This window comes from Nestor notabilis, unplaced genomic scaffold (assembly GCF_000696875.1).
Source record: "Nestor notabilis isolate BGI_N333 unplaced genomic scaffold, ASM69687v1 scaffold7407, whole genome shotgun sequence".
In the NCBI taxonomy this organism is placed as follows: Eukaryota; Metazoa; Chordata; class Aves; order Psittaciformes; family Psittacidae; genus Nestor; species Nestor notabilis.
Genome location: NW_009935071.1, coordinates 25,057 through 40,006, shown reverse-complemented (window position 1 = coordinate 40,006; position 14,950 = coordinate 25,057). Strand labels below are relative to the sequence as shown.

Below are 14,950 nucleotides of genomic sequence, written 5' to 3'. Positions count from 1 at the left end.
ATTCCTGCTTTTTGGGTTAGTGTGGAACACCCAGGTTTGAAGTTGAGGTCCTACCCCCTGTGTGATGGGAAAGGTGCAAAGTTACAGGGACTAGAGATTTGCATACTCGTTCCCAATTTGTAACAGTATAAAACAAGAAGACTCCTATCCATCCAAGGATGATGTTGCCTTGCCTGTATTTGCAGTAAAACTCTGACACACCGGGTACACTTCCAGCAGTATAGCAGGGCAGGTCAGGCAGTACTGTGTTTGCAGCTCAAACTAATGATGGCTGAGTAACCATCTCCCCTTGGCAGCTGTGGCAGTGGCAACACACACAGGGAGTGTGGCAGAAGACTTTCTGGATGCTCAGGAAAAGGGGTGCATCTGATGCAGCATTCCAGGCAGGGAGCAGCACTGAAGAGTAGTGCACAGTAAAGAGTCGCTGCCATGGTGCCTGCTCCAGGGCCAGCACAAACCTCTGGTGTCTTGGGCCAGAAGCCAAGATTTGGTTCCACTCCCAGAAAAGTCAACGAAACCCGTTTAAAGTGGAATGATTCCATCCTGTTCTACATGCCGAGTGCCTTGCCAATGTTACTGTCGATAGCATGGTTTATCCCAGCTGCAGGCTAATGGGGCACAGATCTTTAGCATTTATGTGCAGATTAGTGGAGTCCTGGACTAAGAGATGCTGGATCTGTCATACATGGGCAGGATCTCACTTGGCTTTATAGTCTAATGGCCTCTGGGAGCTATCTGAACCATTTTCTCTTTAACAAGTCCCTTCCCATTCCTAATGTAAGCTCAGTACCATCCTGTGCGGAAAGGAGAGAAGCTGCTACAAAATGGCAGCCTAAAATATGGTGACCTTGTCAGGGGCTTCAGGCCTGGAGTTGTCACTAGTGTCTTTCATGTGGAAAATATTAAGGCAGCAGTGACACAAGCTAGAAAAGAGGGCAGGAACCACTGTGTGTCAGGAATATCAAAAATTGCACAGCATGTGGTGCTGGCACTGCAGGGTTTCTTTTCCCTGTCCCCTTCCCTTAAAATAGTTTTCCTTACATCACAAAACTTTGCCTTTCTTTTCAGGTTCACAGACAGGCCCAGCAAACACAGAAATAATCTTCAGAGATGTTCTGCAGATATTTTTGCTTCTTCAGTCTGTGTCTTTTCCTTCCAACCCAAAGGTAAGAAGAGTATTTTTTTGTTTTACAGGGAACATCTGAATTATGTTTCATATAAATAATGTGGGTCAAAAGCAAACTATGATTCTAATTATCCAGACCATCCGAAGAAACCTGAGTGCTGTAATGGATGTGGTGTAGAAGAGAGCAACTTGCCTAGTTCCCCAAAACTCAACACGCAAATTAACAGTGCAACCCTTGTTTCCTGTTCAGGACCAGAGTCGTTTGCAGTTTGGGTTAGAAGTGCATCCCATAGGGATCCCAGCTGTGTTACTGTCATCCCTGGAACTGTAAGTCCTAAATTTCTGGAGTGGTTTATGTTTTTACTGTGCACAAACTGGTTCAGTTCTGCTGTAAGGTCCTTTTTGGTCTAAAACCCACAGCAGAACTCCCAGGACTAATGACCAAACTTGAAATGGAACAGAAGACACAAATCATCAAAGCTTTGAATAATAACTACACAGCTAAGTTCTTACTCACAGCTGCATGGTCCCGAGGTGCTGGGAAGAGGCAGAGGCAGTGCCTTCTTCCTCCTTCAGCCCTTCACAAAGCAGTAGCAAACTCATTCGCTCATTTTCACCAAGTGAACACATGCCTACACAGGACACTGCATCAGAGAACTTACCTTTTGCAGTCCCACCATCACTTCAGCTTCTTGTATGATTGTGTGGCTCCATCAGCCTCCTAATGCTAAGTACTAGCACCATTGCCCATCCATAAAACGTGAATTTTGACAGTGTAAATGAGAGCTGAACCCCCTGTATGCACAGCAGCTAGGGGTGGTTCAGCCATTCAACCCACAAAGCTTTGCTGGTGTCTGTGAATTGTTCTGTGCTCTATCTTTCCCCTTCTGGTGTACTTCTGAGAACAGCTGTAGGGATGCTGCCAGACATGAACATGAGGATGAAGGCTTCTTTAGGGGACTAGTGATGAGGGGGAGAAGCTGTTGGTCAGTAAGCTTTGTCTCAGGTTGCCATAAGCAAGCAGGAAAAAGGAATGCATGATCCTTATATAGTTTGTATGAGGGGAGGGAGAGCTTGTAGATTATTGTTAAGACCTGTTATACATAGACCTTGCTTGATTTGTCTGTGGCATTTTAAGAACATCCTTAAGCTACCATGTGTGCAAACCTGCAGCTATCAGCTGAGGAAATTTGCAATTTTCCACCTCTCTGGAATGCCAGTTTATTCAGCCAAGACAAGCAATGAGAGCATGTGCTTGTGATGATCTACTTAGTTTTAATAAACATTTTATGCAGGGTTTTTTGCCTGTTGGAGCACAAGCTGGTATCACAGCTGCAGCTGCACACCACATGTGCCTGGCATGCCCAGCCACATGCAACCCTGTGTTTGTGCCGCCAGGAGGTGCTCCCTGGGACGCATGTTCCACTTGTGTGGCAGCCACACAGCATCCCTCCCTGGATGTGAGAACCTCACCAAGGGATACAACAAGTATCTCTGGTACCACCTTCAGTGGTATGTTGGCTCTGTGCATTTGACCATTTGAAGAACAGTCTGTAAGGCTTTCGTGGGCAGGAGAGCTTTCTTTAGGATGCCCCAGTTTTAAAGGTCATTTTTTTTAACGTCAGCCAGTAGCCAGGGTTGCCCTCCTCCCTGTGCATCCACTGTTGTGCTGAATAGATTGTGCATGCATGTGTGGGACATGAGAATGTGCCCATCTATGAGGTTAAGAACAGGGAATTTATAAGCTTTAATACTTCTGTGAAAGACCTGACAGAGTACCTAAATTCAGTTCACTGTGTATGCTTTTGTTTAGAGTCTGATCCTTGTGATTTCGTGCTTTATTTTGGTTCATGTGTATCTAGTGGATATAATTAGTGAATGTATGTATTTAGTGGATTGTGGCTATAAAGGAGTAAATCAATCCTCCTTGCCAGAAATATTGACTTTTGACTCATGATTTCACTTTACACTGAAACACAAAGCAAACCTGCTTTAAACCCTCATGGAACTGTAGGGAGCACCTGAAGGACAGTCAGATATATAGGAACTTACCTGAGGCTATTCCGTTTTGGATATCAGGTCTCCCACTTTCCAGGCAAATGCTGTAATGGAGGGAAGAGTTTCTCAGAATGATGTTCAGCACCTGAGAAGTACTAATTATATTTTTTTAAAAAGTTATGATTTTTTTACTTTTCTTAATTTTACTTTTCTGCCAGAACCCACTAATGAAATTCTACTCAATAGAAAAATTCCTCATGTGCTTTCACCAGGACTTGGATGTTTCCCACTGTAGTTCCTGCAGACTGGCAGATTGTAGACTTCTGCTACTGGCAGCTTTGAGCTTCTTCCTTTTTCTGAGTGTGGTGATACTGGAACAGTATAGAATTTATCATCTTGTTTTGCCTAGAATGTCTGATCACACGCAGGATAGAAAAGCTTCTCCGGGTCCTGTCACATCAGTATATAGATGCTTCCGAATTCTATAACAGAGGTTAAATGCATCTACGCCAGCCTACATACACCTACCAGTGCTATAAATTCTAAACAACAGTGTTCAGGACTTTGGTCTGACCTCTTCCAGAGACCCTGAGTCCTCATAGATCTACCCTGGTCATTAATTTGGGCAGGCTTCAAGTGTCAGAATATCTAAAAACAAGGCCAGGTTGGATGGGGCTTTGAGCAGCCTGCTCTAGAGGAAGGTGCCCCTGCCCATGGCAGGGGGTTGGAACTGGATGAGCTTTAAGGTCGCTTCAAGACCAACCAGGTTGGGATTCTCTAAGGTGAAACACATCAATGACAAGTACTTTAAAAAATACACTCATCTGTAAATGAAATTACATTTTAGATTTTTGAATAATTTAAAACAAATTAAAAACAAACAAAAAAAAAGAAAAACCAACCGGCTTCATACAGGGGATTAGACAAACCAGGCACAGCATAAGTGAAAGTCTGTCCTGCTGATATAACAGCCAGCTGCTGTGCAGAACCCGGTTGCTCCAAGGCAGGACCTGGAGTGCTCGCCCCAGCGCCGGCATTTCCTGGGCGGGAGCTGCCCTCCTGTGGTGGGTTTTACCAGTTGGCGGTGGAAGAGGAGACTACAGAGGTTCGGGTTGAGCGCTGAAAATTTGCTTGTAAATAGAACAGTTCATACAGTAACGAAGAAGAGGCAAGGCATGTTGCATTTCTGGATTTTAACCCAATTCATGGCCTCAGGAATCACTGAATTTCTCTGCCTCTTTATGTTTCCTTACTGAGAAACAGTGGTGTGATCACTGTGTGGTTGTGGGGGGTCTTCCAGAGCCCTGTGTGACAAGCGGCACAGATTTTACCATTCTTGCCGCTGGGTGGGTGTTTGTGGCTGGGTGACAAGGGACAGGCTGGCCCTGGCTGACTGGCCGGCAGCTATTGCCACTGAAAGGTCACTCATCAGCTGCTCTTCACAGCTGGTGCTGGTGGGTATTTGTTCTCTGCTACCATCACCAGACACACAACTCCAGCTCCACAACAGTGACAACTTCATTTTGGATCACAATGTCTTTGTGAGTCCAGTGCTCTGGATCTGAGCCTTTAAGGGCTGCTGCAGTGTTAGGGATAGCATGTGACACTGGAGGGGTGCCATGCAGCACAAATCCCTGGGTGGTTTCATTGTGCCTGCACTCTTCTCTCTGCTTTTTCTTTCTTTCCCTCCATAGGAGAACCTGTTCAAATTGCACTGAGTCTGGACATTGCAAGTATTTCTAGTATATCTGAGAGTGACATGGTAAGTGAAAGAAATCTTACTCTGTAAGAGATAAGAGTAGCATCTGCCCAAGAGACTTGTCATCTATTCTTGTGTATTCAGCCCAGAAACTGTTATTTTTAAGCTGCTTTGCTTTGCTGTGTCTGTTGACCACTTTCAGAGGTGTGATGAGGACAGGGCTCCTTTATTACTGCAGATTCTGAAAATAACAAAGTAATGTGGGCTTCTTAGTAAAATGAGATGGCTCCAAAGGTCCTACTGGTCAAAAAGTCAGCACCTCCTGGAAACCAGGCCCCTTGGAAGCTGAAAAAGTCACTCCTGTGTGACATTTCTTTTCCTTTACCTTTCCTTTGTGTAGGACACCTCTGTGCAGGGTAGGCCTCTGTTGGATGTGCTGGTGCTGACTGAAGACAGGGTTTCTTCTCAGGGAGGAGAAATGAGGTTTTGAGCTGTGACACAGGCTGAGTTCAAAGGTCTGGTGATCCCAAGTTAAAAAAATATCGTTTCCAATATACAGAAAACATTTTGCCACCACTGCTGAGTGTGGTTCCCTCCATTTCTGGTAAAAAACAGCTGGATTCCAAACACCATTTGCTGAAAATTCCTGTTTCAGGTTCACAAAAACTATGGGCAACTTGGGTAAATGCAGCAAAAAGTTTCACATAAAAGTTCAGTCAGGAACAATGTCAACACTTAATGTCGGCATTTTCATGAACACTACTGGCTTTTTTTAACCTCTCCCCAAAAAATTAAACAAATTCACCAAGTAAAATATTGTAACGTTAAGAAAGCTGTTCATTTTGGGGATGGAGGAGAACCAACAGCATCAATTATTCACATAAGTAAAGGGCCTTTGTAAAATAGCTCCTGTTCTGGAGTGTTTCTTCTCCATAATCCATCTAAATTGCTCTGGCCACATGGAAAACACTACAGAGGCTTATTTTCTGCCTCAGTAAATGCTGGAAAATCAACCAAGATTCTTCACTCGAGTCACTATTAGAATTCACAGTACTGGCGGCCACACCAGTGCATTATTTGATATGTTTTTTTCCTCTGTCACAGGCAGTAAAGTTTTAAAATTTGCAAGAGCTGAAGCTGATACTAGATATTTACTTAGACCTTTTCTCTTAAAGCATTTTACAAATTAAAGATCAAATTAAACAGAACTGCTTCATCCTCCACAGACTGGCAGCATTATCTGTGGCAAAACATAGTGACTTCACACTGTTAACACCATCACCACTATCAGTCTGCCTGTGACACGATGTTTGGAAAAACAAAGGCATTACTGGCTGCATTCATTTTGTCTACAAGGAAGCAAGTGAAATAGGGCCCCAGTGCCCTGGGTCTGTCCAGCAGCTCAGTAAGGAATTCTCTTTAGAGCCAAGTACTGGTTATTCTTTTATGATGGGGCACTGTAAAAATGCTCCAGCCACTGCAGATAGGTTTTGGCAGGCTGAACTCAGGTTAATCTTAGTGCCCTTAGATACAAAATTCCAATTAAAAAAGATAATACAAATTTTGGGGGTTTTATTTGTTTGGATTTGTTAAGACCTCAGTGAAATAACAATTAGATTTGCTTACCTTTTGGCCTCCAAAGTGCTGATGTCTTTCATGATCACGTTTATAGTATGTGTGTAATCTTCCACCTCTAGACAGCTAGTTTTTAATGTCAATGACTTGCTGAATGTGTGCACTTCCCATCTATTTTGTTACCTGCAAAATAGACACTAAAATATCAGTTATGATAACAGCTCATTAAAAAAAGTGCTACCAAGTATAATCTTTAGTCTTCAAACACTACACCTTAGACTGTAAGTATCCATCAATCAGATATACTGCATGCATTTGAAGCTGAGCTTGGATAAGTTAAATTTGTGCTCTGCTGCTTGTCACACACAGAGTTGCCATGCAGTGTGCTGGACATGCATCCTTACAGGTTTTCCTCTCTCTCTAATCCCAGGATTACACAGCTTCTATCTATCTGCAGCAGCGCCGGACAGACCCCCACTTGGTCTTTCACAGCAACAAGAGCTTCACGTTGGATGCTTGTCCCAGGTAATGAGCTCGGGATCCCCAAGCCAACTGTGACGATACCCTTCTGATCTGTTACCCCTTCTTCAGGTCACCTAGAAATGTCAGTCAAGGCTCAGGATTCCATAGAATCATAGAATAGTTAGGGTTGGAAAGGACCTTAAGATCATCTAGTTCCAACCCCCCTGCCATGAGCAGGGACACCACACACTAAACTATGTTGCCTAAGGCTCTGTCCAATCTGGCCTTGAACACCGCCAGGGTTGGAGCATTCACAACTTCCTTGGGCAGCCTATTCCAGTGCCTCACCACCCTCACTGTGAAGAACTTCCTTATATCTAACCTAAAGTTCCCCTGTTTAAGTTTAAACCCATTACCCCTTGTCCTACCACTAGAGTCCATAATGAAGAGTCCCTCCCCAGCATCCTTGTAGACCCCCTTCAGATACTGGAAGGCTGCTGTGAGGTCTCCACACAGCCTTCTCTTCTCCAGGCTGAACAGCACCAACTTTCTCAGCCTGTCTTCATACGGGAGGTGCTCCAGTCCTCTTATTGTCCTTGTGGCCCTCCTCTGGACTTGCTCCAACAGCTCCATGTCCTTTTTATGTTGAGGACACACTACCATGGTGTGTGCTGTGTCCTGAGCACGGTGTCTGCTCAGGAATCTCACATGTTGAGATGTTACCCAAAAGAAGTCTGGTCAAGTCAGATGGAGGCAGGACAGGAGTGGAGAGAGATCATCATAACAGTGAAAGTTTAAAATGCAGTGGGAAACTGTTTACCCAGTGCACGTAGCCATGATTTCTGCTTTTTAGCAGAAAGCATATTTGTGCATGTATTGCAGAGCTGTGTTCTGTAATTGTGTTAGGAAATCATGCAGTGTTATCTCTTCTCAGCTCATGGTAACTGTGTCCCAGTTACCTTAACTGCAAAGTAAAACTCATTTACCCTCCACATCCGAGGAAGCCAGAGTATGTGTGCAGTCATTTACTGTGCCTCAGGTGACAAGTGGTGACTTACTAAGATATGCAAACTGTAGCACTGGAAAACATGTGAATCTACCCTAAATCTCCCACTACAGCAAAGCAAAATGTGTCTTTTAGTTACATTTTCACCAGCGGGCTGCAGAGAACAAATCATTTTATGGAGAGTTCTCCCTGACTATATCAATCCACTCATTACATAGGTCAAAATTACCTAAATGACAGGGCATTTAAAATCAGAGCAGAGCCTTTGTGGTCTAGATCACTATAAAAAAAAGAGCTGTTTCATTACATGGTTTTATTGCAACTTTTGGAGTTCCTTCTTTTCCTACAGGATCATTACAACTGTTGCTTGTAACATGGACCTGTCAAAATAGCCCATGGACACACAGATGTGCAGACTGCAGCTAGAAAGCTGTAAGTAAAACATTCTAGAAAATTCTGACTTTAAATTCATTTATTCGTATGTAAGTATGCAACTTGAGTATATGGATTGATCCCAGGCTTTCTGGAGTAGACTCTTATTCCTGCAAATAGTAACGTCCAAAAGAAAACAGCTTTGCTTCATCATTTTTCATCTGTGTTGTAATCCAGAGTTTAGAGGATTCCTGTCACTGCAATTTATATAAAAAGATATTGAAGTGTAGATAGTTGGATTTTGTTCAACAGAAAGGATGAAGTAACAACAGCTCATTTTCCAAATTTGGTCCCTTTTGCACAAACAGCTTCTTCAAAACTAGTTGGTGAGGTAAGTACACGGGACAGAGTACAACAGGGAACCATCTTTGCACCTCCCAGACCTCCTCTGCAACAACACAGTGTGAAGGGTGGCTTTTACCAGAACATGGTTGAACAGACTCTCCAACTCATGAACAGAAACTAAGGCAAACCCAACTTCATGGTGTGTGCTTCTCCCTGAAGACTGTCTGCTGCAACAATGCAGGTCATGGGACCCTTGTCAACAGGAGTTTCAGCCTCGGAAGTGTTAAAAAAAAAGGATTAGTGAGTTCTGCTCTCACTTAAATTTAAAGTTCATTCATGGGAAAGCTTGTTGGGAAGGACTCCAGAACAACCTAGGAAACTGCAGGGCCTGTAGCCAGGAGCTCAGCAAGAGTAGTGCTGCTGTTCTGTATCTATACAGCTCCAGAACAAGCAAGCAACCATCTCCCACTTCATGTCACAAAAAAAAAATCTAAAATCTCAATAGCGAAAAGGCCAGATTTTAACTTCTGGGGTTACAGCATGAAGCATCTAGAGAAGCATATATTACTTTCACATTAAAATCCTGTTCACCACAGTTACCTTTATTACGAAGAATAGCTCCTGAAATAATAATGATTGGCCTAGTCTGCTAAAGCATCACACGTTTGGGCCTGTTTGAAAAGTGATTGGGTCCTATATCATCCTCAGTTGCCGTATAATGCCAATGAAATTACATGCACATTGCCCACTGGAGATTTCATTAGGGTAAGTGCACAAAAATAATGCTATTTAAATACACACCAGATGAATTAACAACAACCTATCATTTATTATAAAATTTTGCCTAGTAACCACAATGCATAAAACTGCTTAGAAACTTTTCAAAGTCACATGCTGAGGATTCTACACAGGGATTCATACCCTGGACACCTAATTAGGAGTTCATCACACTCAAGCTCTGGTAATTTTATCTAATAAGAAAACACAGTTAGATAAAAACAGAGCTGCAACTGCATCTTACTCCTTCTACCAGGACAAAGAGTTTACTATTAAAAGAATCCAACTGTCCCTGCTCATCTTCTCGAAGAGCACTTAATAAAAAAATCCAATTGGTGAGATCCTGAATGAAGTGATGTTTTTGAAGCGAATGGCAGGCTGGTGACTCCATATGAGCTTTATCCCTCAGTCCATCCTGAGGTCATGTAATGGCATCACATACATTCCTGGAGGCAATCATTTAGCTGGCATATATGGAGTTTACTGCTTGAATTGTTGATTTCATGTGTCCCTCCATTTTGAGGCAGGAATTCTGTGTTACCTAAATGTCAGATGCATTTATTTGCCCTCTGTAACTTACAGCTTTTGGGGATAGGAGGAATGACTTGCAGAAAAAGCTGCCTTTATGAAAATATTTTGTGGACAATGCATACAGCAGCCTCAGCTCCAAGCTCTGGGCTACCTGAGCTTGCCTCTTCTGGTATTTTTAAGCACTTGAACAGACAATTCAGTGAAATGTGTCTGGGTCTCTCGTCCTCTCCTGAATGAAGAGACTTTATTCGAGAGGTTATCACTGCAGTAGTTTTATCTTGCTGCATGTAATCAAACTGTGGATGACAAAAACATGTTATCTTTTAAAATGTTAAAATACTTTAAAATACAAATACCCCATGTAAACAATTGAAATAGGTTCTCTGCTGCCTTGCATGTTATGCATCATTCCCAGTGGCGTGTGTTCCTGTTGAAATCTGAACCAGCAGATTGAGGGTACAGCAATGAAATAACGGCCAACCTCCAGCCATGGTCCGACACATCTAACCGTCTTTGTCCAGCCTGGATTGTGTTTCTGTTCTCACTCAGGGGACAGGGCAGGGCAGTAGCTGGGCCTTCCCTGGCTAAACCACAGTAATATGGGTTTTTATGTTCTCCTTAGGGGGATATGATGAAAACGATATCATCTTCAAGTGGCTGAGAGGAAACAACTCTGTCCATGGCATAGAAGAGCTGCGTCTCTCTCGGTACACGGTGGAACGTTACTACACCGTCGTCTCAAAGACACAGCAGGAAACAGGTATATCAGTGAAAGAGAAAAGCAAGAAAAGCTCTCAGGTATTTCCCCTTCCAGCTCCTTTCCCTTCTCTGGGCGTGAATGTGTGAAGTCTTTACCAAATCTTAATCTCACAAAAAGAGATGAGCAGAAACATGCTGAAATCCAATTAGTTGCAATCAGGAAAATTAGGAAAATTAGTTGCAATCATGGAAATCCATGGAAAGATCGGGATTTTATACACTAGATTCACTTGATAGATTTGTAATTATCTTCTTTTATCTCTACTTCTTTCCTTATCCACCCAAAAAACTGTCCCCTCTGCAGAGATCCATGTTCACAGTAACTGGGAGTAAAATTAACTTTTAAAAATACACTTTTGCTTGTAAATTACAATTCTGTCATGATGGAATAAGATCCCTTTGTACATCAGAATTCAATGTCTTTTTCATCAGTGTAAATACTCTCCAATCACAGTCACTATGAATGGGAGCAAGACTTCCTCAGAATGACCAGGTTCTAAACATAAGTGTTTTGTTGTTTACTGTAGTGTACACAGCCAACAGAAAACACAGGCTTTGTTTCTGCATTTCAAATGGAACTATTGTTTCAACAGTAGAAATATCTCCTGAAAATACTAGTAATCCAGCTGAAAAACAGAGTTTAAAAAATAAACTGATTTTTTTTGAGCACAAAAAAGACATGGTTATCAAAGATAACAAATAATGCATGCAGTGGTCTAACTCCCTGTGATGATAAGGTATTGGATGCCATTGGATGTGAGCCAGAGCCTGCTGGAATGGAGATAAAATCTTTTGTTATTTCTCAGCCACCAGATAAGACTGAACTTGGCAATGCCCCTTCACAGTGCTTAGTGGGGAAGAAGTGTTGTCCTGAGAGAGCAGATGAAACCATCGTCCATTCTCTCCTCTGATTTAAGACACTGGTATAAAATGTTTCCACTGTGGATTAAGTTCAGGAGCCCCTTTGCAAGCCACACATTGTTTTAGATGTCTCTTGTCAAACAATGCTGTGTGCATGTGTCCCCTTGTCTAGGGTATGTTAGATAAGTAAGACCTCTGAGGCAAGAAGTTAAGCTGTGTAAGAAAGAAGTGCATCGCCCGTGATTTCAGTACAGCTCTGCTGATGTACATCAGCTGAAGGCTGATGCTGGGCTGTCATAGCATCAGCCCAAGTGTCCTTGGTACCTCATGTTCACAGAGTTTCTTCCTTTCATGAACAGGCAGTTACCCACGACTGATACTGCAGTTTGAGCTGAGAAGAAATGTCCTTTATTTTGGAAACCCATGTGCCCTCCACTCTGCTCGTCATGTTGTTCTGGGTTTCTTTTTGGATTACATTGGATTCAGTACCTGCAAGAACTTGCATTGGTGAGTTACTATCCGAGGAAGGGCAGGGGAGCCTCTGAGGGCTGGGTAGATGGTTGTTTTCTTGAGCTCTCTTAGCGATAAATGGTCTGCTCACTGTCTGCTTTTACTTGTGGCAGAGCTGGGTTAGCAGTATGGAGGATGTGCTGTGGCCAGCATACTTGCCCACCTGCAGAGCTGGGTATAGCCAAGGTTCCCAGCAGATGCACAGCAGAAAGCAGAGAACAGTGCACATGTTGTCTGGGATGTGCTTTGGGCAGGGAGGGGAGGATTTTTTTGCTGAAAGCAAGAAAAATAAGAGCCAGGTGCACATTGGAGCCAAGGTGTTAAAGGCAGGGAGAGGCTGAGTGGAGCTAGTAGCTAGCACTACAAAAGCATTTAAGCTGATAGATGATTTGGATTTGGTAAGAAGCGATGCGCTCTATCTGGCTATCAATAAAGAGTGATAACATTTGCAGAAGGATAGGCCAAGCCTTTTCCAAAGTGACCCCAAAAGATCTTTCCTTTTCTGCTTTCCAAGGAGTAACAACAGTGCTTTCCATGACAACTCTGATGATTGGGTCACGAAGTTCACTTTCAAAACCCAACTGTTTAATTAAGGCCGTTGATATTTACCTTGGCATCTGCTTCAGCTTCATCTTTGGTGTCCTTGTGGAATACGCAGTGTCTCACTACAGCTCATCACAAAAGTGTGCAGCTAAAGCACCTCAAGAGGTAAAGCCTGATCTACCTTAAATAAGCCCAGTTATCTTGGATCTTTCCAAGATTAGTCCTCCATTAACCCTTCTTCCTCCCTTCCCAGAAGACAGCACCAAACATCAGTCCCACAATGTTCTGGGGGTGGTGGGGTGTGTGAGAGAGAGTGAATTTTTCAAAGTGCTCTGCTTCAGCGTGAGAAATTAAATAGTATGGTTATAGTCCAGTGGTCATCGAGGGTCCAAATCCTGACAGAGAAAAAAGAGGTTTCCCACCTTGATGCTGAGTTCCCCAGCCATTAAGTTACTGCACAGACATGAAGAGGTGGATGTCTTGTAGGAGATGGATGTTGGGTTGCTTAGTAATACAGAGTGATACTTGTTCAGGGATCTCAAAAATACGTCTAGAAATACTGTGGTGGAAATACAGGCATCTCTGGGACTTCAGACACTCCTAAAAGTAGGCAGCAGCTGAAAGGCATGTTTGAATATTGGGATAAACACATATGCAGCTGCGGTTTTATCTTTACCCTTATGGTCTCCTTCTTGATTAAAGCACTTCTCTGCAGGAGAAGACAAACCCTAAAACTAACTGTACACTCTTGCCTCCAAGGGGCCTTCAAATGAACTCACTAAAGACATGGAAGAAGTCGACATTGCTAACATCCTCACGAGCTACAGACTGAAAACCAGCTTTACAAGCATTGAGAATTCTGGTCATAATGTTAATTGCAGTAACTTGACAATGAAAACTCATGAGAAAATCAAACGTGTCTTGAGAAACAAAATGCACAGGATTATTAGTTATTTCACTATCCAGAACCCCAGCAATGTAGACCACTACTCCAAATTGCTTTTCCCTTTGTTCTTCATGCTGGCCAAGGTGGTTTTTTGGGCTTACTACCTATACTTTTAGTAGAAATTAGTTGCTTCATTCTCCTACTTCAGTAGGAGAGGAACCTTGCCAATGGGCATCTAGGTATCTAACCTTAGTGAATCCATGTGGACAAACTGCTCTGCTGTGTTTCCTTGTGGGAGACAATGGAAACTATTTGATTATTGCCAAAGAGAAGTAACTGCTTGGCTGGAGAAGAAAGAGTTAAACAGGAAACAAAGTACAATCCAGCAGAGCAACCCAGCTGGCTGAGGAGGAGAGAGCATAAAGATCAGAGACTGGCTATTCTGGGACTGATTGTGAGATGGCGAGCAGTGTTAAAAAACAAACTGTAAGTCAGGAACTAAACATGATAGGCTACAAATAGAATGGTATAAAAGCTAGAGCAATAGGCTAAAAATAACTGTTGTTAGAATGGTATAAAAAGTTAAAGCAGTAGGCAATAAGGCGATTCACTGCATGAAGATGCTCTGGGTCTGTGCCATTAATCTCCACATTTTCTGATGTACAGAAGAGTATGAGGTATGCAAGGTGCAAAGCCTTGGTGCTTCAGCATTAGTAGTGTTGACACTGGTCAACTGCTTGTTCAGCTGAGTGGCTATATTGGGCTCTTCTGTTCATACCTGGTCTTCATTCTAGCATCCAGCCTCTCAGCTGGCTGAAGATGAGTGTATAGGACTGCACGGGGCAGGCCACAGCAGTACAGGTGGCAAAATTACCTTCATGTACTCTTGAGGCAGGATGGAACCTTGTAGTTTAGCTCTCCAAGAGGATATAGGATTATAGCTGTTATTCTTTGTTTGCCAGAGATAACAGAGGGACTGTGATTGCAGTCAATAGGTCCTCTGTCCAAGAGGACTGAAGGCAGCAGTAGTGTGTGCTGCGCAGGCTCCGTGCATGGTGCTTCCTTGTCCTGGTGTGATGTAGTGCCAGATCAGGCGGTTTGGTGCGGCTGGCATCGGCACAGTGGTGTGCCTCATTGCTTTCAATACCTGTTAGGCTCATTGATGTGACCCTCCCTTGCTGAAGTTATCCATTCCTGAGACACAAAGGGTGGTTTTGTTTGTAGAGCTGCAGTTTTTCAGAGATTCAGGAACACAAAATATAAGTAGCATAATTGTTTTGTAACCCATCTCTTGTACTGCTGTGTTGCAGTTGAGCAGATTCTACTGCAAATCCTTGTGTCTTCCTCACAAATTCTTTTTCATCCTGCAGAGTGCCTCCTTCAGCTTCCAATGCTAGAAGCAGCTCTTGGCAGATCTCTCCCTCTCCCCTTCTTTTTGCTCTATGCAACCTTCATAACTTTGAGGGTGAATTCCTGCAGTTCTGTTACGCAAACCTGTCA

At 43.1% G+C, this 14,950-nt stretch overlaps 1 protein-coding gene across 1 annotated transcript; it reads left to right on the top strand.

Moving 5' to 3' along the window:
* The first annotated feature begins 1,110 nt into the window (after positions 1 to 1,110).
* On the top strand, positions 1,111 to 13,626 carry LOC104408142 (gamma-aminobutyric acid receptor subunit pi-like). The gene is given in 10 exon segments (XM_010017639.1): positions 1,111 to 1,166; positions 2,525 to 2,646; positions 4,819 to 4,886; positions 6,829 to 6,923; positions 8,198 to 8,298; positions 10,514 to 10,651; positions 11,871 to 11,925; positions 11,927 to 12,018; positions 12,536 to 12,729; positions 13,324 to 13,626. Coding segments are annotated over 10 exon segments (1,224 nt in total).
* The last annotated feature ends 1,324 nt before the right edge of the window (positions 13,627 to 14,950 follow it).